This window comes from Macaca fascicularis, chromosome 1, assembly GCF_037993035.2.
Source record: "Macaca fascicularis isolate 582-1 chromosome 1, T2T-MFA8v1.1".
In the NCBI taxonomy this organism is placed as follows: domain Eukaryota; kingdom Metazoa; phylum Chordata; class Mammalia; order Primates; family Cercopithecidae; genus Macaca; species Macaca fascicularis.
Genome location: NC_088375.1, coordinates 103,500,851 through 103,523,265, shown reverse-complemented (window position 1 = coordinate 103,523,265; position 22,415 = coordinate 103,500,851). Strand labels below are relative to the sequence as shown.

The following is a 22,415-nucleotide window of genomic DNA, read 5'->3' as shown; positions in this document are numbered from 1 at the left end:
CCCAAAACTGTTATGGCTGGTCAGGATGTTGTGTAAGGGCTACAGCAAGGCTCTACAAGAGAATCACAGTTGAGAACCATAAAATTTTGGAGCAAAACTATGTTCTCTTCAAGTAACTTTTCTTTTTCACTGAACACTTGAACATGGCCCATCAGAGACCTGAGCTGTTCCCCATGAACTGGAAGCTGTCTGATCCACTAAGCAAAACTTCATAATATATTGAGGATTATTCCATCATTAAGTGGAAGTGATTTACAGGAGGTCTCACTCCAGAGTGGTCTGAAAGCAATGGTAAGTTGAATAAACAATGAATAGCTCATATTCTGCTGCTTTTTTACTTCTCTCTCTCAACCAGCAACTGTGACCTAGTGGTGAGTTCCCTATGACCAACTGACAGAGGAGGAAAAAACAGTCTATCCTAGTTTAAATACACCCTCACGTCAGCTGAGGGTGGCAACTGCAGCACCACAACCACATTTGGGAATCCCTGGAGGATTGTGACAAAGGTGGGTATTCCCAGTGGTCCACTTTACCTGGAAGATGAGATGTCCAGAGGTGAGGTTCTACTCTGATTCATGAGCAGTGGCTAGTGTTTGGAGCTGTATGGTCAGGATTTGGAAAGAATAAAACTGCAAGATTAGGGAAGAATCATATTGTTGGACCTCTTCCAATGGATCTAGAGTACGAGAATATTTGTGCCTTATGAGAATACTCATCCAAGCCCTTACTGAGGAAGATTTCAGTAATCAGGAGGCTGTGGTCACGTGCTCTGGCTGAAGGTCAGGCAGCCTCTTTCTCCAGTTACTCCAGCGATTGCTCAAAGGGCTCATTAATGAAGCGGCCTTCGTGGAAGGTGCAGAGTTTATGGAATGATTCAGTAACATAAGCTTGTACTCACCCAGGCCTCTCTGACCACTGCTAAGTGCCCAACTGACAGACATAGAGGCCAAATCTGAGCCTCTGATAGAGAGTCAGATCCTCAGCGGCCCGTGTGCTCTGTGGTTGTGGATTATTTGCAATGGATCCTTTCCATCATGGAGAAGGCAATGATTTTTCTCACTGAAACAGATGATTCATTTATTCAAAAATATCCATTAAACACCTACTATGGACTAGGCAGAGTTCTAGGTATTTGGGGTATATCAATGAACAAAGAGAACAAGATTTGTTGCCCTTAAGAAATCTAGTTTTTAGAGAGATGATATGCAGTAAGGGTAGTAAATCGGCAACGTTTGTTTCAAAGTATGTTTGAAAGTGATAAGTGCTATGGAAAAAAAGCAAATCAGGGTAAGGGAGACTGGAGGTGCTGAAGATGGGGGGGAAGTAGTTTCCAAATTTACATGTGACTCAAAGCCTTGAGTCACCAGGGCAGACCTCAAAGCTTTGGTAGATATCAGGGAGGAAGAGCATTCTAAGCAGAGAGCAGCTCATGCAAAGGCCTCAAACAAGCATTTACCTGGTGGGTGCAAGAAGCAGTACGGAAGGCAGCACTTTCTCTGTGAAGTGCTAAGGGGAAGAATGGCAGGAGACTGGCAGCAATGGGGGCAGTCAGGTGTAGCCTTGTGGGCACTTAGGGCCTCTGGCTTTCACTGTAAGAGAGATGGGGAGGCACTGCAGGGTTTTGAGCACAGTGACCACAGTGCTGAGAATGGGCTGTGGGGATGAAAGGGAAAAAGAAGGGAGACACGAAGCTACCACTGTAACAGAAGTGAGTGGCACCTCAGACAAGAGTAGAATAATGGGGTGGTATAACGAGGCAGTCTTCTGGGTGTAGATATTTTAACTCTTTATTATGGAAAATTAAAACATGCAAAAGTAAAGAGTAGCATAAACCTCCTCTTCTTACCCATCACCCAGCTTCAGAAATGGTGCACATATGACCGATCCTGCTACCCACATCTATACCTACCCACTTCCTACCCACCCTCACTTCATAGGGTTATTTGAAACCAAATCACATAATTTCATCTACTAATTTCATGTACACTGAATCTACATTAATAAACTTTAATCTAATACTTCAGTATAAGCTATAAAAGTGAATATCCTTTTGCTTTTATAAAAACATCACTACAATAAACTATCATTTATATATAAAACACACAACAATTTCTTAATATTAGTGTACACATTTTTCTTAGTATCTCATAGGTAATTTTTTTTTCTTAATTTGAGTCAGGATCCAAACAAGACCCATGCATTCCTTTTGGTTGAATTGTCTCAAGTCTCATTTAATTGATATGTCTTCTCTTTTACTTTTTCTCTTTTTTGGGGGTGATACATGTGACAAAATCATCCATTCATATAATTTGTAAAGATCAAATCAGTGTAATTGGCGTATCTATCACCTTAAATATTTGTCTTTTCTTTATGTTGGAAATATTCTAATTACTTTTCATCATTTTTCTTTTCTTCTCTCTCCCTTTCTTCCTCTCTCTCCTCTTCATTTTTTTTTTTTTGCCATTTGTTTGTTAAAGAAGCCCGGTCATTTGCCCAATAGCACTTTTTCTCAGTTTGTGTTTTGCTGGTTGCAATCCCATAATATTATTTAAACAAGTTCCTTTTTTCCATGGATTTTCTATAAAACAAGTATTTAGTTAGAAAGACTTGAATGGATTCAGTTTTAACATTTGGGGCATGGATACTTTGTAGGTGGTATTGTACACTTCCATCAGGAGACCTACAAGATTTGGCTGCTGGTTTTTGTCAATTATTTAACCAGTAGGTATATCATGAAACATCCATACAAAATTGTGGCTCCCTATTTCTTTTATTCTTTCTTCATTTATTGCAAGAATTATTCTCACATTAATGAAGTAGTAACTCAAAGACACAGTTCCTACAAGAAAAGCAACCTTATTTCCTTTGAGTAGGGAATGGTATTTAGAGAATCTGTAAGGAGTGCTTATTGCTTACGGGTTGGTAATTAATTTCTAGGCCTTTTCAGTGAACAGATGTGGGAAATATTTATCTATTTTTAAAGGCAGAGTTTATTATGAGTTTATACTAATATTTTAAATTCAAATTTAGGTTTGGAGAATTGTTACTTAAGTTTTTAATTTTATATTTGTGTCTCTTTTCTCTAATGTTGCAAATCTTTGTCCCTAATGACATTAACATAATTATCATTTGCTTTAGGAAGCGCATCCTAGAGCTTGCATCTCCAGCTCTTCTGATGTCCTCTTTTAAATTCCTCTGTCTGTAAACCATTTCAGGTGGGTTCTGTTATCTGCAACGGAATCCTGACAGTGTAAGCTGTGCGGGCAGAAGTGAAGGAGCTTTTCATTGTTTGTGCAGTACCCATGCAGCCACTCACAGTTAAACAAACTGATGCAAGTGAGTCTCCAGTGAGAGAATTGTTGTAGATGTATTAAGCAGAGATCCAGTTCACCCAGTCTTTTTCATCTCTGTGCAAATCCCAATTCACCAAAATGTGTGCTTCTGTTTTTCAAAAACAGTCATTCTCTCTCTTTATCCCCCTTCGCTAATGCAGACCCTAGGGAATGTATTAGGCCAGGCCCACAGCAAATAATCCAGGGTCTTGTCTTAACTGTGGATCCTGGTCATTTTAGTGAAGTCTTTCACGCCATTCCATCCCAACATCAGAGCAGATGAATGAGTGTTCCTGGGAGTGAATGCATATGCATGAGGAGAATTGGAAAGCTGGAATGAGTTGATCATTCCAGGGGCCACAAGGACTGCACTGGGCCTGGGACTTTGCATAAGGGACAAATCACATGAGTAGGACATTCTCGTAACTTTTCATTCTCGTAACTTTTCATTCTCGTAGCTTTTCATTCTCTCAACTTTCTTCGTCCTTAGAGCTGATCTCTCCAGCTGAGTTATCTGGGTGTTGTGTCTTCACCTCAGAGTAGACAACTGAGACCTCCTGGAAACGAAGAAAGAAGTGGAAACCAAGAGGGAGTGTGAAGCTGCAGGTAATGGTGGAGATAAAACTGTGGGGAAATGAAACTCACCTTATCCTCTAGAAGTGTCCTGGAGGTATTAGCTGTGGAGAGAAAGATAATCACTGGACTATGGGCACAAGGATGCACTTAGAACTCAGTCTGTTAGCTGATTCCCTAGAGTCTGGGAGCCACTGGGCCCTGTCCATTGATTGTCATGTTTTCTCCACCTCTTCCCCTAACATGTCTTACAATACATTTGACTTTCTGTTCTACCATTTCTTAACCCAGCCCTCTGCAAGTTCTTTTCAAGCTCCATTGATCTGTAAAGTCCTCCATCAATACCACACTAAGAAACCTCACATCCTTCCTCTACCAGATATTGAGAGATTATTTTTTTCTTAGTTTTAGTTCTTGCTTCTCTTAACTTACAATACTGTCATCTCACCACCCCTGATTGTTTGGCAAGTTCCCATTACAGTGCTCCATATGTATGCCCTGTGAGAAAAACTCTCTCCTACATTAACAAGTTCTAGTTCTTGATTTTTATTGCCATAGTTTCCTAGAGTTGGAGCCAGAGTGAGAGGTAAGTTTAGCAGATATGATTTGGTGGATCATGCATATTAGGAATTAAGAGTCTCAGAGTAAAAGGTAGAATTATCAGAGCAGCACAGCAATTTTATGGAGAGAGAGAGCCTGAAAAAAAGATACACTCTGGGGCACTTGAGGTTTCTCTCTGTTTCTTTTTCTTTTTTTTTTTTTTTTTGAGACAGAGTCTCGCTCTGTTGCCCAGGCTGGAGCGCAGTGGCCGGATCTCAGCTCACTGCAAGCTCCGACTCCCGGGTTCACGCCATTCTCCTGCCTCAGCCTCCCGAGTAGCTGGGACTACAGGTGCCTGCCACCTCGCCCGGCTAGTTTTTTGTATTTTTTTTTTTTTTTTTAGTAGAGACGGGGTTTCAGCATGTTAGCCAGGATGGTCTCGATCTCCTGACCTTGTGATCCGCCTGTCTCGGCCTCCCAAAGTGCTGGGATTACAGGCTTGAGCCACCGCGCCCGGCCGCTTTCTCTCTGTTTCTTACTGTATTGTTACCATATTCTTACCCCACCTTTAGGGATTGCAGATATTTTTCATAATATGATGGAAGCTATGTACTCTCCCCAGAATAATGGTCATATGCATAAAACTTTGCATATGATTTCAGAGGCTTCATGTAAACCTTGAGGAACAGCTAAAGAAACCGTTCTACAAATCATTAATACTTCAAGTGTCTGAAATGTAACTAGTCCATCAACAGAATACTTGGCTTAAATGGTGTTTTCATAAATATGTCAAGGAAAGAGTATGAAGAAAAGCAAAATGATAAAGATAGCTCTATAAGATAAGATGTACTCAATCCACCCAAGAAAGGTAGTGGCCTTTCTAATGCTCCCATTCAAAGGGGATCCTGATTAATGGAGGTGGCTCAGGGAACAAAGTGAAAGACAAAGCAAGTGATCAGGTGATATACGTTGGTCAAATATAGTAATAGGCTGTGCATGCAGAAAATATAGCAAGACAGAAGACTTAGTCTTAGCTTTGTCCTTTACTGACTTTGTGACCTTGAGAAAGTCCTTCTCTGAGTCTTATGTGTAATACTTCATTTTCATAGAACACCTTCAGCATCAGGTTACAACTGAAATTCCTAGATTTTAACTTCCCAAGTGAGGTGCCATGGGTAGATTTATACAAGAAATAGAGAGAATTGTTTGTTTCCTTGACTGTAAGAACCCAGGTTAATCAACCAAAGCAAGGAAGTGTGGGGAGGAAAAAAATAAAAAGATTTGTTGGAGAGATGTCTTTAGAAAGATTGATCAGTTTACGTCCAATGTGTCTCTGCTTTGGTTTTCTGAGGTGGGAGTAGCAGGTGGAGACCGCTATTTTATAGCCCCCAGCCTGGTGAAGGAGATCTCAGAAATTCCTCTTGAACTTCTGAAGTGATTTTGAAGTGATTTCCCTGATGCTGGGATATAGAGCTCTCACCTCAGAAAGCCAAAGTGGACCACAGGTTGCAGTTACCTACAGTGATATTTTTCTAACAACAGATCTCAATTCATTAGTGGGTCTTAAAATGGAGTCTGAATAGGATTAAAGAAGCGAAGTAGAGCTTCAAGGAACAATTCAGCTTATTCTGGCCAAAATGGACTAACAGGGACTGGATTTGTCTTCCCATTTTAAACAATGAGAAAAAAGGACAAAACAGTGCTTTTCAGATATTGCACCAGTTTACCACTAAACTGTGCATGGACTTGGGAGTTCAGACAGAGCCTGACTTCTGGCTTGAAGCCTTGCTGACTTGAAGTGACGGAGACCAACAGTTCTGTTTTACTAAAGCAGCTAGAATTTGTGGGACAGTACCAAAGAGACAGGAGGAAAACAGATCGAAAGCTCCAGAAGTCTGCAGAGGGCTCTCCTCGAGTCTTTGGCTGAATACTGATAGGCATATTTGTAAGATGAAAGTATCTCAGGCCAGGGTAAGAACCACCGGAGAAGAACAGGCAGAATAATCCCAGAAGCTGATGCAGACCTTGTAATTAATGGACCATCTGATGTAGAATCCCCAGAAATGCATTGCTTTACTATCAGGCTAGATTAACCCGACTCTAAAGGTTGCTTGAGACTCACCCTAACAAAGCTTAAAAGCAAGCCTCAAAAGGATCCAACTCATTCCAAATAACTTACCTTTCTCCAATGTAAAATTTAAAATCTGACAGTAATTAGAGGAATACAATACTGTAAAAATCACATTTTCTAGCACTTAATTAAAAATGCCTTGCATATATATATATATATATATATACACATACACACACACACACACATATATATATATATATATATATATATATTCTCAGCACAACGCTTACCACATAGTAGACCTAAGGGAGACCTTAGTACATACACTATAATGATCACAATATCTATCAGAAGGATGCTTAATTTCCATCCTGATCATCAGCAAAAGTATACTGTGTATATTTCAGTACCTATTTTCCCTCCTTAGAATCTAAGCTCCCCACTGCAGGGATTTTTGTCTGCCTTGTTTACTGGTTGACTTCCCATACTTACAATAGTACCTAGCACATAGGAGGTGCTCAGTAAATGTTTGTTGAATGAATGAATATAGTTTGCAGCCAGAATCTCTTCCCAGGGACGTACCTTCCCCTTCTTCTCCCAGCCGAATAGTCTGGATCTCAGAGTACATCAAATCTCCCTCTTTGGGGTGTACTGGAAAGAAAAGACATTTTCAAGGCTGTTCCTGTTAGTATTAAAGTGCTACAGATACCTCTTCCTAAGCATCATTTCCACTCTTCTTGGACACAAAATGGAACAATTATCTGGGAATATCTGGATTTGGGACACTTTGGGGAGTTCAGGGGCATTTCCCATGGCTGAAAACGCATTATCTTTCCATGGCTGAGGCCAGGAACAGCTTCCTAGAGGGGAATCCTCACCATCGACACATAGCGACTGAAGCTCCACCTGGGCAGGGTAGATGGAATGGGAGGAGTCTCCTGGGCCTGGAGTGGGAGGAAGCCTGCGAGACACAGAAACCATAATAATCCCTGTCACATTATAACATGCAGGAGAGTGAGATACTCAGGGAGAGCGGCAGAGGAGAAAGAGGATTTGGAGAAAGTCAGCAGCCAACAGGGAACAGGAAAGCCTGAATGGTTTAATCAGAGTTTCAATACGTCTATGTAGAGTGAGATTGTTCTTTTGAAAGAAATCCTGGGGCTGTAGGATGGACAGGCTGCCTGGAAACAAGGTTAGGGAGTCTCTGACATCATAGTAACAATCATCGTCTCATAGTTAGAATGACTACTCTTGGTTGGTTAAAAAATACTGGCTTTCCTGCCTGGGCAACATAGTGAGACCTTGTCTCTATACAGAATAAAATAAAGTTGACCAGGCATGGTGGCATGTGCCTGTAGTCCTAGATACTTGGGAGGCTGAGGTGGGAGGATTGCTTGAGCCTGGCAGGTTGAGATTGCAGTAAACTGAGATGATGCCATTGCACTCCAGCCTCGGTGACAGAGCCAGATCCTGTCTCAAATGTATACATACTGGCTTCTTCATCATCAGGAAGTAGTGATTAAATGTCTTTATTTTACTGTTGGCCTGGTTCAGTGGCTCACACCTGTAATCCCAGCACTTTGGGAGGCTGAGGTGGGTGGATCACTTGAGGCCAGGAGTTTGAGACCAGCCCAGCCAACATGGTGAAACCCAGTCTCTACCAAAAATACAAAACTTAGCTAGATGTGGTGGCTCACGCCTGCAATCCCAGCTACTTGGGAAGCTGAGGCATAAGACTCACTTGAACCTGGGAAGCGGAGGTTGTCGTGAGCTAAGATTGTGCCACTGCACTCCAATCTGGGTGAAAATAAATAAATAAAATAAATAAAATGTCTTTACATTGTAATGTCTGTACAATTCAAGAAGGAATTAGACATAATCCACACTCCTATTCCTAACCTAAGACTGAGACACTGACATAGAAAGAGGAAGATGACAGTATTTTCCAAATGGAAGTTAAGGACATAACATTTAATGAGTATATATGCATGTATGGTGCAAAAAGAAGATTATTAGAAACATAGAGTTCCCTGGAAAACCTAGAACATTTGTAGAAAATCTAGACTCTAGTCATTGTATGCATAGTTATAGTAACACATTGTCTAACTTAATTATAGTACAAGAAATATTCTTTGCCAACCCAGAAAATTTATAACCTTTGGTATTATCCATTTAGATGAGTAGGTTAAGGTCAAATAAGAAATCTATCATTTTTTATGTATTGCAAACTATTAGCTGACAAGCGAAGTTCTAGGAAGCTTCATTTTTGACCAATTCAAGGAGTGTGAAAATGGAAGTATCTAGCTACAGGGCCAAAGAGATATAACTTGACCTAATTTTGTAACCCCACAGTTTTGCATATTGTGTACTTGGGAAACTAAAAAGGAACTGGCAGAAGCTGAGGTCTCACCTGGTTTCGTCTCCCGAGAAACCAACTCCTGCAAAATAAAGCAAAGATGCATTTTTGTCAGCAGAGGGAGCCCTTTCTCAATGACTTCACATAACAGGCGCTATCTAAGAGATGTCATCAAGAAAGTCAATTCAAACACCTGCCCGGTCCTGGGTTTTCATGAAAATGAGGTGAAAAAAAGATTGAACAAAGCATATAACTTGTTGAGACCAGGATTGCATACTCCTGAGTTAAATATGCAATTGTTTGAGAATTTCTGAAGACTCAAGTCTGTGTTGAAATCCCTCAGGAAACATTACATATAACCAAAGTGTCACTTGGAGAGTAGTGAGCTGTGGGTGAACTTCGAGGAACATCTGTGGTCATGCCCAGAGGAGCATTGGGCTCTGACTCAGGCTCACTAAGGAGAATCGGTCAGAGGTCCAAAGCTCCCTACCTCCAGCTCAATGCAGGACACATAGAAGGTGCTGTCAGGAATCTGGAAAGTTGAATTGAATTAAGAGACAGAGTTGAAAGATGTGGGTAATTGTTCTAGAGCTGAAAAAGGTTCTGCTCCTGTCTTCTACACCAGGTTTCTTGGCATCTAAAGCCAGCCTGAGGTGGGCTGAAGCAAGAAGCCTTTGGAAGTACGCAGCCAACAATGCCTGGGACAGACCATGTCCAAGAGGCAGGGGAGGCTGACCTGAGGAGAGAGGGGCTGCTGGAGCACTAGATGGCAGGCTCAAACTCAGACCCAGAAAAGCTCCTGAGGGGACAGAAGGATAAAATTAGCCAGCTCTTATTCTCAGTCATTTCTGCAGAGCCCTTTAGTTCCTTTTGAATCTCCATTTATGGTGCATTTAGGTTGAAGTATCTAACTGGCCAGTCTGTATGAACCAAAGAAACTGCCTAAGTAAACTGTTCAGATACAGTGTTTGGAACTTTACATTAAAAATTTCACTTTTTCCTCCCCTTCCCTGAGACTTAGCCAATCAGACTAGATATGAGCAGCTCTCATTCATGGCCTCTATTTGCAAAACTACCCCTTAAGGAAGGGACAGACGTGAGTGTGTGTGAACGCTGGGAGGGGAGACTTGGGAGTGGTGGCCTGGTGGCCACTGAGGCTGGCTGCACGCTGAGTTCAGGGGAAGGGACAGGGCAGGAACTGTGGCAAAGAAAAGAGCACAAACCTGACTTCCTCCGGCGCCAGCAGTGAAACAGCAGGGCCAAGGCCAGGAGAAGAGCAATGAGCAGCCCCCCAGTGGCTCCCGCGGCGACAAGGCCATCTCTGTTGCCTGAGATCTCTAAGGGGAAAGGACCTGTGTGAATCTCAGTGGAGAGGTTCAGGGCTTGGGATTGCCTTTTCCTCAGCTTGGTTGGGTACTGAGCCCTGGAAGAGAGAAGAATCTAAAGGACTAGGACTCATAAAGACATCTTGGGCCAGGTTTTGGCCAGAAAAGCTCACACTGGGTGGGCCAGGGCCTGAGTAGAAGAGGAAACAGCTCCCTCTACCTTCAGTAAATCATTTTAGAAACTAACAATTTAGGGGAAATCCTAATGTTGTATTCTGGTAACCTGGCTTCCTGCAAATTGCCCCCAGACACCTGGAGAGATACTGTGGGACCATGGCTTGGCAGCACCTAACTTAGGAACAGCAAACTGCATGAGAGAGAATGAAAATTGCACCAGTGATTAGGGCGCCAATTGAACCAACAGTAACTCTGAGATTGCTCTGCATTGGGACACCGTGATGAAATGGCATCAGCCTCCTTCCTCACAGAAGCCTGTGCCTGTGTGGTCTGAAGGGCAGGAGAGAAAAAAACGGATGGTAAAAGTACACACAATCCATGCATTATTAGGGGATTTTGATATTTCCATGGGGTCCATTCTCCTATCCTTTCATCCACAGAAAAGGAGGTTTCATTCAATTTACTCGTTTATACAGCAAGTATTTACTGAGGCTACCCTGTGCCGGGCACTGACCTAACCCTTGAAGATACAACAGTGAACAAGGCATTAAAGTCCCTGCTCTTGAATTGATAACCCAGGGAGGGGAGACAAGCAATAAACAAATAAATAAATTTATACCATGCCCTGTGGTGATGAGCTAAAGAGCAAAAAGCATGAGAGAGGGAGAGAGAGTGGAGAGTGAGGGGTGGTACTTTCCCATACGTATTCTTGGTCCCCAGGTAAACTAAATTCAGACCTCAGACACAGGTACCACAGAATTGACAGAGAACATGCAGGTAGTAGAACAACAGCAACACTGACCGTGATTTCTATTTATTTTCATCTATGATTTCGGGCACAGAGGAGCCATTGGCCAGGAGTGGCTGGTGACATTTCTGATATTATCCTTCCCTCCCTGACAATACCAACATACCTGCGCTTTGACCTTTGAGTGGTTCCACTGATAGACAGTATTCAGTGGACAGCCAGCCCAGCTTCCCAGCCACAACAGCTGAAAGAGTAGGGTGGACAGCAGGAGAGAAATCTAAGGACAGAGAGTCTTGGCCACTACATCCTTTATTGAATCTTTCCCTGTCGCCTGCTGGGGCATCTGCCTGTGCAAAATTAGAATCAGCCATGCCCAGGTCTAGGATTCTAGACTCAATGGGCAGAAAGCAAGTTACTCTACCTTCCTGGTAACTCTATTTCCTAAAAGAAATGGCTACTTTGGGGAAAGTAATTGAAATTTGTCTCAGTTAGAAAGGCACAGATTTTAAATCCAAGTTGTTGGGTTAGAATCCCAGCTCCTCAACTTACTCACTGTGTGAGCAGGGAAAATTATTTAATCTCCCTTTGCCTCAGTTTTCAACTACTTACTGTTGTAAATGAGTTAATACATGTAAAGTGCTTTGGACAGTGCCTGACACTTAAGTGTTATGTCTAGGGAAGTACTAGTTCTTATTTTGTGGTCCTGACACCATGCCCTAGACTCTCAGGAACTTCAGGCTGGTCTCTGATTAGCTTAGAGAACACCTCCATGTTCTCTAAGCAGGTTAAGCCTGCTCCCATACAGCCCTACCCCAGACAACCTCAGTCCATGCTATGGATTGATTTGTACTCTTTTCCCCCAAATTCATACGCTGAAGCTCTAACCCCAGTGTGATGGTATTTGGAGATAGGGCCTTTGAGAGGTAATTGGCTTTAGATGAAATCATGAGGGTGGGGCCCCAAAGATAGGATTAGTGCCCTTCTAAGAAGAAACACCAGAAAGGTTGTCCTGCTTTCTCTCTCTGCCACGTGAAGATACAGCAAGCAAGTAGCCTTCTGTAAGCCAGAAAGAGAGCCCTCATAAGAATCCACATTATATTAGTGCACTAATCCCAGACTTCCAGCCTCCAGAACTATGAGGAAATAGATTTCTGTTGTTTAAGCCCCCCAGTCCCTGGTATTCGGTTATGGCAGTTCAAGTTGCCTGAGACAGCCCACCTTAGCCCAGCACACGAGGCTACTGCAGAGTTTCTCTCTTTGTTATATATTCTCCTATTTCTAAGCACAGGGGATTTTGCACAAAGTCTATGATTAAAAAATATTTAGGAGGGAATCCCTATTCCATCAAATATCACTGGATCCTTGACGTCCATTTAATCTTTGAGATCATCTGTTTCCTTAACAGATGTTGACACCTGCTTTCCAGGGCTGTCATGAGAATAAAGTGAAATGATACATGTGAAGTGGCCAGTTCACTGCCTGTATCGGGAGAAGCTGATCCATTCTAAAGACCCTAACCCCCAAAAGTGAGAGGAATAATTTATACTTACCAACAGATTCACTGCTATCTCCTCAGAGATTATAATCTTTGAGCTTCCTGAGGCAAACTTTTCAGAATAAGAGCCTTCCTGCAGAAGAAACACCCTCTACCATCAGCGTTACTCTGGATTTCAGGGCATTCAGGAGTCTTTAGAGGGAGCCCTTGGCAGTTTGCAATTTTGCTAATCCCTTCTTTCTCTTCCCTAATCTGATTCTTGAAATGCCATTGAGCCCTGGAATTCAAGACCAGACTGGGCAACATAGTGAGAACCTTTCTCTATGAAAAATAAATTAAAAAATATAGCTGGCCACGGTGGCACATGCCTGTGGTCCCAGCTACTTAAGAGGCTGAGGTGGGAGGATCACTTGAACCCAGAAGGTCAAGGCTGCAGTGAGCCAAGATCACGCCACTGAACTCCACTCTGGACAATGGAGAGAGATCCCGTCTTAAAAAAAAAAAAGTCATTGAAATGACATTAGCTCAGTCTCAGTCCTTCTCTGCTGGGAATTACACCCAGTGTTATTCCCAGACTGAGATGCAGACTGCTGTGGTACTTAGTTCTGGGGAAACACCTCAGTCTCTTAACCTGGTGGGGCCTGCTTGATCACAAGACTTGCCAGCATCTGGGCTATTAGCATAGCAACCCCCTTGCTGGAGCCTCTGACTAAACTGTTCAGGTTTATGGCTCTGACCATCAGAGCTGACTTTGTATAAACAGTGCAGCTGTTTTGGGGGAGCAGTCTCCAAAATTTAGAAGTTGGAAATATTAAAAGGATCCAGAAAGAAAACTTCAAAAAGTATCTGGTGAATAGATAGAATACTAACAGGTTATGTCCCAGAAATTGAGCAGGAAAATGTTTCAAGAAGGAGGGAGGGATCAACTGTATCAAAAGCTGGAGGTAGGTCAAATCAAATGGGAACAATTTTCCACTGGCCCTAGATATATGGAGATCATTAGGAATTTTGGTGGATTGAGGCAAGCCTGGTGGTGATGGGTTTAAGAAAAAATAACGGAAGTAAGGAGAGTGAATTGAGGAGTTTTACTATATAGAAAAAAGGGAAATCTAGCTTTCCAGTAACTTAATAAAAGCTTCTTTCTTTCTTTCTTTTCCTTCCTTCTTTCCTTCCTTCCCTCCCTCCCTTCCTCCCTTCCCTCCCTCCCTCCATCCCTCCCTCCCTCCTTCCCCTCTTTCTTTCTCTCTTTCTCTCTTTCTCTCTCTTTCTTTCTTTCTTTCTTTCTTTCTTTCTTTCTTTCTTTCTTTCTTTCTTTCTCTTTCTTTCTTTTTTCTTTTTTTTTGCCAGGGATGCAACCAAACCTGAGATTGAGGAGGAATTGAACCCCCGTAAAGACCATTTCCTTAGTGCCAAGGTAGCAGAGTGAGAACATAGCTTGGCCCAGTGTGGCTTCTTAGGGATGGAGGAAGAGACCTATATGAGCTAAACCTGTGAGATCCCAAAGTAAGGCTTCTCTCCTCAATGGACAAAAGTGGGCTCTGTATCTGCTCTCCATGCTTCTTGTGAGTTTCCTGACCCACATACGATTTGGCTGCTGAGAATCCCTCGGGATTCTATTATAGTAATGAAGGAAAGGAATGCCTCGTGCTTTCGGTTCTGTGCGGCTGCTGGTCTGATGTGTGTGGATGATTTACTGAAAGGAGAGGTTAGGGTGACAGCGCTGTGCCCCACCCAGAAGCACTGCTAACGAGGGAAGGCTCCTCTTGGAGATAAACATACAATGGGTCCAAATACAGACAAAAAAAAATCACCTCCAAAAAGCAAAATGGCTCCCAGCCAGCATTACCTCACTACAGGACCTTACTCTGACCCGACTGAGTTATTAACATTCTAATGGAAGAAATTGTTTATCACAGTGGAGCATGGCAAAATGGAAACAGAAAAAGCAGAATCACAGAGTAATGTTAATTACCTTACCCACCCTTAATTTGAGGAAGTTTGCTGAGAATAAATAAGGTCAATAGAGATGAAAACTCACCTCTCACAGTGATATTCAGCAGCGCGCTCTGGACGGGGCCGTAGCTGTTGTCCGCTGTACAGTAGTATCCCCCTGCATGGCTCCCTCTGATGGCAGGGAGCTCCAGCTCCGCTCTGGGGGAACGCTGAGTTTTCCTCCCCAGACTCTCCTGCGTGTCCTCTCGGTGCCAGGAGAACGTGGTGTACCCTGTGCCTTCAGCCACGGAGCAGACAAGGACCAGCGTCTCACCTTCAACCGCCTGGCCCCCTGTGGGCTGTGTCTCCAGGAGCACCCCAGACACAGGGATACCTATGTAAAAATGAGACCACAGGTCGGGGCCAGTTGTGAAGGAGGGCAGGGCTGGGTAGCTGGGGTGTTGGGCAGAGTCACTTCTTATGTGACTTCAAGATATCCTCTTCAGCAGGCACTAACATTGTGACCAACAGACCACGAATTTAGGGCTGAAAATATCACTAAATGTGATAAGCTTTCCATCCTGATATATGAGGCCCCAGAAAAGAAAAAAGGACTAACCCTGAAGAAGCATTTGGGTTTTGTCTGACATCCTGGCTGGAGGTCCGAGTTGTTTTGAGGGAGAGGTAATAGCAGTAGTGGCCATCATGGCAGTAGGCTGGACCACATCTATTTTTAAAAGTCATAGTTTGGTACCTAAGTGATGTTTATTGGACCTATCTATCTCTCCTTCTCTTCTGCTGTACACATCATAGGCACTCACATTGTTCATTGCTACTGATGGATGCTTGTCTTCTAAATAGTTTTCTTTGAGATCTAGCCGTTCTAGAACCTGCCAACTCCCTAGCAGGGCACCTTATTTTCTTGTTTTGTTTTCCATAGCTCTCAAACGTAACTCCATGAGTCAGCTGTGATTCTGAAGTCATAGAATTTCAAAGGAAGACTGAGGTTTTAGGAAAATGGAGGTAGAAAAGAAGTCATGTATTTCTCTTATTATTGTACTTCACTTCTTGGCCTAAGCCCGGTTCCTCTGTTGGGATGATAAAACCGGTCTCTGCTACATAGTCCCCATGCCTGCAGAGCCTGAGGGGCCCAGAAAGGCAGGGAAGACGCCTGGCTCTCCAACACTCACGCTGCACGTGGATCTGTAGCGAGAGACTGCGCTTGTGGATGTTCCCCATCACTGTTTCAGCACCACACCAATAGGATCCTGAGTTTTCTCTCCAGATGGCTGGGAGCTGGAGTTCCCGGGACGGGCTCCAGTCTGACAGGGTGACCCTGTCATCTCTGAAGAAGATGAAGTGAAGTAGGGTATCCGACCGCTCTGGAGGAAGCTGTGTTTCACAGCTCAGGTTTACAGAATTCCCCTCTGTAGGCTGAGAGTCTGTAGCTTTCAGCTGTGGATGTGGAAATAGTTCTAGAGAGAAGAGGTAAATCAAGTTCTGAGCATGAGAGTATTTAGCACTCTGGGAGAGACAGGTTTGGGTGCTCAGTCCCAGGAAACTGCAGACACACAGCAAGACACACTTATCAAAACCTCTATCAAAATTTTCTTCCACAGGTTTATTCAGGTACAATCATCCCACTTTCTCTGCCTCTTAGAGGACTTGTGCCTCTCATCTATCCAGGGTTTCAATAGTAACCCATAAATTCCTTCCTTACATGCTCAGTTTCCTATCCCTGACATTACTAAGCAAATCTATATGAACTGAAAGACTCACCTTGAATTTTAATCATTTTGAAATTTGATCTAAATACATCATTGTTGTCTCCATATCCAAAGCATTGATAATTGCCATTGTTATTTGAACTTGCATTTGGGATAAGAAGATCCCAGCTTTTATTAAAATTGGAAAGAATTTTTCCATTCCAAGTATATTTCACAGCAGTCAATTTCTCTTTCCTCCTTCTGTGGCATCTCAGAACCAACGTGTCACCTTCAAACACAGAATACGGGACCTGCAGGATTAAGGAGTCTGGAAAAGACACAGAGAGGAGATCGTCATTCAAAGCATTCCTGCTACTTCCTTCTTTTGTGTCTCTTGAATTACAAAGGCTTTATTGTTTTCTTATTTCTTCCACAAGATGTAGTCTCTTGATCCAAGCTCACAAAACTCCTAAATCAGTGTAACATGCTTCAGATACAATTCCTAAATTTCCTAAATAAATCCCAGAGGCAACTATTTTATCATTCAAGGTCAGATTCCAAAGATAAGGAGTCTAATATGGAGAATAAAAGCTGAGAGGAAGGGGGATCAAAATCCCTGACCTAATAGAGTATGTCAGAACTTAAAACCAACCTGCTCACCGAGTCCCAGAGCAGGAGCTATGAAAGAAGGGGCACTTGGAGAACTATGTGAGGAACTCTTCCCGGGCATTGGAGCATGATTTGTAGCAGGATTCTTGTCAGAGACACAGACACAGTCTAGGTTCAAGGGACAGTGGATGTGGTCCTCTATGGAAATTCCATGCTGTTCAGATTCTAATGATTCTAATTTGAGGTTAGCTATATCTCTTCTTTCTTAGATGACTGTGTTGAATGCCTACGCCTGTAGACCATGCCCTTGCAAGTGACCAAAATCATTATCAATCAGGTAAAACTGGACAGGAGGAGCTGTGGGAGCTTGATGCCAATCAGAGGGAAAACTAGCAATGAAGAAGGGACACATAACAACGGGTGGGGATAAAAAGCATCAGTTTGGAGATTTCCCACCTCTGAGCTCCTCTGATGGCACTTTTGTCCTCAGCACAGTTATGTGTGTGTAACTTCTCCCTTATGAGGCTATAAAGCCCTGCAGGGCAGGATCTGAGACAGCTTCATTTTTGTACTCCCTAAAACTAACTCATTTTCTTGACCGTGTAAGTGTGTGGGGATGTCGATTAATATTAACCATTTAAACTCAAGTTTCAATCATAGTTTGAAAAACACTTGTAGCCATTGGAGGGAAAATGTGAAACTAAAGGAGCTGGGATCAAGGGTTAGAGAGCAACGAAAGACCCCAGTTCGTGGAACCTCCAGGGAGCTAAGATAAATGGAAACTCTTTATAAAGTTTCAACTAATTCACCTTCTTTCTCACCTGAAGAAAAGAGCAAGCGCACAGGGTTACTTTGCGGGGAGCCCTGGGCCTGGCATCTGTACAGTCCAGATTCCCGAACCTCGAGGGTGTTTCCTGGGGTTACGGTCAACTTTTCTCTCCAATAGTGCTGATACCATGTTGTTTTCTCTGTTGCATAGAATTGAAATCCATTGCAAGTCAGAGTCACTCTCTCTCCTTTGAAGAATGTGGTCCATGGAGGATGGACGGAAATCACAGGTTTGTGTGCAGCTGCTGAGGAGGAAAGAGTAGTAGGTCTGAGGTGGAGGTGCCTGCAGTCCCAGCTGCAGTGGCTTGTGTAGGTTACACTGGAGGACATGGCTTGGGAGTTCCCTAAGAGGCCCCTAGATGACTTCTGTTTCCCCAGGTTGCAGGTGAGCTGTGCTCACCTTCTCCAGGGTGCAGTGGCTGCTCAGCAGTCTATAGCAGCAGATTGGCCTTTCAGAGGGAGGGCAGCCCTGGCAGGATCCACTCAGCAGTGATAGATGATGCGAGGCTCACAAACCCTCTCACTTGTTTCAGTGAACCAAGTCCTCAGGTAGATAGTTGGAAATTGCGTTTCTCCTGGACTCTCACCTGAGATCTTGGTGTTACAGGGACCTCTCTAAGATGAGTTCTTGTGTGTGAAGGGTACCAGAAAATGCCATCTCCAGGTTTGTCTCTTTGGCATATGGATTATTTTGAGCCAAAGGCCATTGAGAATCACCAGAAATAGGAAAAGTTCTAAAAGCAAGGCACAAGTTTTCCTTTATAAGTGAAAAGTTTTCCCTTATAAGGGAAATTTCCTTTTGTAAATGTGTCTCCCTCTCCCACACTAGGAAGAGGAAGACTCTTAACAACTTTCATCGATAGAGAAGGCATTGACTTAAATATGCATAAAAACCCTTGTTTACCATGTTTTTCCTAGTCAACCTGCCACAGCCTGCCTCTCCCACCCAGAAGCCCAAAACTCCTTTTCCTTTGTTTAGTCCAAGATGATATACAGGTTGAGTATACCTTATTCAAAACACTTTGGAACAGAAGGGTTTTGGAGTTTGAGTTTTTTTCAGATTTTGGAACATATACATAAACCAAAAATGTGAAATATGAAATGCTCCAATGAGCATTTCTTTTGATCATCATGTCAGTGCTTAAAAACTTTCAGATTTTGGATTTCAGATATTTGGATGAAGGATATTCAACCTATGTAAATCTCAATCATCTGGCTGCCTCCTTCAGCCATTGTTTTCTTTGTAAATTCCCCTGTCTATGTACATAATTAAAAATTTTTTTTCACTTGTTAGTCTTTTTTTTTTTTTTTTCAAGAAAGAGTCTCACTCTGTCACCCAGGCTGGAGTACAGTGGCGAGATCTCGGCTCACTGCAACCTCTGCCTCCCAGGTTCAAGCGATTCTCCTGCCTCAGCCTCCTGAATAGCTGAGACTACAGGCGAGTGCCACCATACCCAGTTAATTTTTTGTATTTTTAGTAGAGACAGAGTTTCACCTTCTTAGCCAGGATGGTCTCAATCTCCTGACCTCGTGATCCACCTGCCTCAGCCTCCCAAAGTGCTGGAATTGCAGGTGTGAGCCACCGCACCTGGCCTAGTCTATCTTTTATCAAGTTAATTTATGGGCCCCAGAAAATTAACCTGTAGGATCAAGAGAAAAATTTTTCCTTGCCCTCTTAATTTGCTGAAAAATCAACTGATGAAAGGCAGGGTCATAGGAGAAATGGTCTACAAATTTATTTACATGTGCAGGGCAGAATTACAGAGTGATTCCCCAAATATACCAATAAGGCCCAGACACTTACACAGCCATTTTTGGAGGGGAGTGGGGAGAGGGGGAATGTAGGTAACTCTTTTGAAGAGCAATAAATAATGACCATGGTGAATTAATGGATAAATGGTTCTATTTGGAAGATGAATGAGCCTGAAGCATAGATATTTTCTTGTGATGGGGTCTGTTCAGGTGTGGTTACACCTGTCAGTCTTCTTTTCTATAGTAGAGAGGAGGGAAGAACAGTTGTGCTTACTGGTGGGTCGATTGGTCTTTAGGTGGATAGGGTGAAGTTTCTTCTGCTGATCTTTAAAGGCCTTTAATTCAAAATACTAGTTATACCAAGTGGCCATATTTTGGGGTGAAATATTTTGGCTTTCTTCAAACCTAAGAGAGATGGAAATTTTTTCCCTCCCCTACAGGTAGCATGAGCATGTGGTGGGATAGGGGTTATAGATGGAGTGAATATAGAAATCAGGAGGTCAATTAGACTGTTATGGAAAGTGGTTTAATTTATGTTTTTACTGTCAAGAAATATGTATGGGAGAGGTGAGCAGGCTCTGTCTGTCATAAGAAATATATCTAGATAGCTGCAGAGAGTAAGAGTGCAGGGAGCTAGGTGGTCCTAACTTCCCAGACCTCAAAGCACTCTCTTGTGACAGTAAAATACTAACCCTACATGAAATTAGGCCCTAAACTCTTTGAAGCATTGGTGGATAGAAACTGAAGAATTTGAGGATAATACAAATTAAAAATAAGAGGCTTAATTCTCCCTGACAAAAGGAAGAGGCTTCTCTTCCTCTTTCAGAATTTCTTTCTCTGTCCTTTGCAAATGCATGTAAATGTTTATATTGGTTAAATAACCAAAACAGCATGGTACTGGTACCAAAACAGATATATAGACCAATGGAATGGAACAGAGGCCTCAGAAATAACACCACACGTCTACAGCCATCTGATCTTTGACAAACCTGACAGAAACATGAAATGGGGAAAGGATTCCCTATTTAATAAATGGTGCCAGGAAAACTGGCTAGCCATATGTAGAAAGTCGAAACTGGATCCCTTCCTTACACCTTATACAAAAATTAACTCAAGATGGATTAAAGACTTAAATGTAAGACCTAAAAACCATAAAAACCCTAGAAGAAAACCTAGGTAATACCATTCAGGACATAGGCATAGGAAAGGACTTCATGACTAAAACACCAAAAGCAATGGCAGCAAAAGCCAAAATAGACAAATGGGATCTAATTAAACTAAAGAGCTTTTGCACAGCAAATGAAACTACCATCAGAGTGAACAGGCAACCTACAGAATGGGAGAAAATTTTTGCAATCTACTCATCTGACAAAGGGCTAATATCCAGAACCTACAAAAAACTTAAACAAATTTACAAGAAAAAAAAAAAAAAAACAACAACAACATCAAAAAGTGGGCAAAGGACATGAACAGACACTTCTCAAAAGAAGACATTTATGCAGCCAACAGACACATGAAAAAAGGCTCATCACTGTCATTAGAGAAATGCAAATCAAAACCACAATGAGATACCATCTCATGCCAGTTAGAATGGCTACCATTAAAAAGTCAGGAAACAACAGATGCTGGAGAGGATGTGGAGAAATAGGAACACTTTTACACTGTTGGTGGGACTGTAAACTAGTTCAACCATTGTGGAAGACAGTGTGGCGATTCCTCAAGGATCTAGAACTAGAAATACCATTTGACCCAGTGATCCCATTACTGGGTATATACCCAGAGGATTATAAATCATGCTACTATAAAGCCACATGCACACATATGTTTATTGTGGCACTGTTCACAATAGCAAAGACTTAGAACCAACCAAAATGTTCGTCAATAATAGACTGGATTAAGAAAATGTGGCACGTATACACCATGGAATACTCTGTAGCCATAAAAAAGGATGGGTTCATGTCCTTTGCAGGCACATGGATGAAGCTGGAAACCATCATTCTCAGCAAATTATCACAAGGACAGAAAACCAAACACGGCATATTCTCACTCATAGGTGGGAATTGAACAATAAGAACACATGGACACAGGGCAGGGAACATCACACACTGGGGCCTGTCAGGGGTGGGAGGGCTGGGGGAGGGATAGCATTAGGAGAAATACCTAATGTAAATGACAAGTTGATGGGTGCAGCAAATCAACATGGCCCATGTATACCTGTGTAACCAACCTGCACGTTGTGCACATGTTCCCTAGAACTTAAAGTATAATAATAATAATAATAATAATAATAATAATAATAATAATAAAATAAATAAGCCTATTGCCTGGCTCACAACCCAGGGAAGTCCTGGGAACCACCTTTTTGAATACAAACATCTAGGGAGAGAGTTCCTCTGTCTCTCTCAGTTCCTGTGGGAGAGTAAGGACCTAACTTTGGTGGCCTCAGCTTTCTCCAATGTGCAAAACCACCTGCTGTTGTAAAGACAGAAGTTTGTTTCCCTTCAGTTACTGAAGACGACGGGGTGGAATTCCTTTCTGTCTTTGCAGCTTCTTAGTGGATTGTCTGTGATGTTCATCATATTCTGGCTTATTGCTTATTCAATAATACAAATGTTTCATTTCTCTACTACCCTTGTGGAGAGGATTTCTGAGTTGGGAGGAGATTTTGTTTTTAATTACGTATCTTCTAAGAAGAAACTGTTTCCGAGGCTCTTTTTAATCTGAATCTTTGTTTTCTGAGTTTTGTAGTTCTGACTTCTTGCTGGCTAACAACAAAAGTAACTACAACACAAATTATTCACTATTAGAAACATTCACTCAAACGTCCTTACCAGTATAATACTACTATCTAGCCTTCTCCAAGATCAGTGCTTTGGTAGGCTAATCTTTAGTGGGTGTACAAATGAAAATTGATTGCTATTTTAGATTCTGCTGAAGACGCAATAATTTATAAACTTGGTAATAGTTA

General features: G+C 42.4%; 1 protein-coding gene across 1 annotated transcript; it reads right to left on the bottom strand.

The window, feature by feature from the left end:
* Positions 1 to 3,076: 3,076 nt before the first annotated feature.
* FCRL4 (Fc receptor like 4) lies at positions 3,077 to 18,025 on the bottom strand. The gene is made up of 10 exons (XM_015455284.4): positions 17,689 to 18,025; positions 16,332 to 16,586; positions 15,743 to 16,027; positions 14,659 to 14,946; positions 10,099 to 10,212; positions 8,930 to 8,957; positions 7,398 to 7,480; positions 7,102 to 7,170; positions 3,978 to 4,009; positions 3,077 to 3,889 (listed from the first exon to the last, which is right to left on the bottom strand). The coding sequence occupies exons 1-10, from the start codon at positions 18,023 to 18,025 to the stop codon at positions 3,803 to 3,805; spliced, it is 1,578 nt and encodes a 525-aa protein (XP_015310770.3). The 3' UTR covers positions 3,077 to 3,802.
* Positions 18,026 to 22,415: the final 4,390 nt, after the last annotated feature.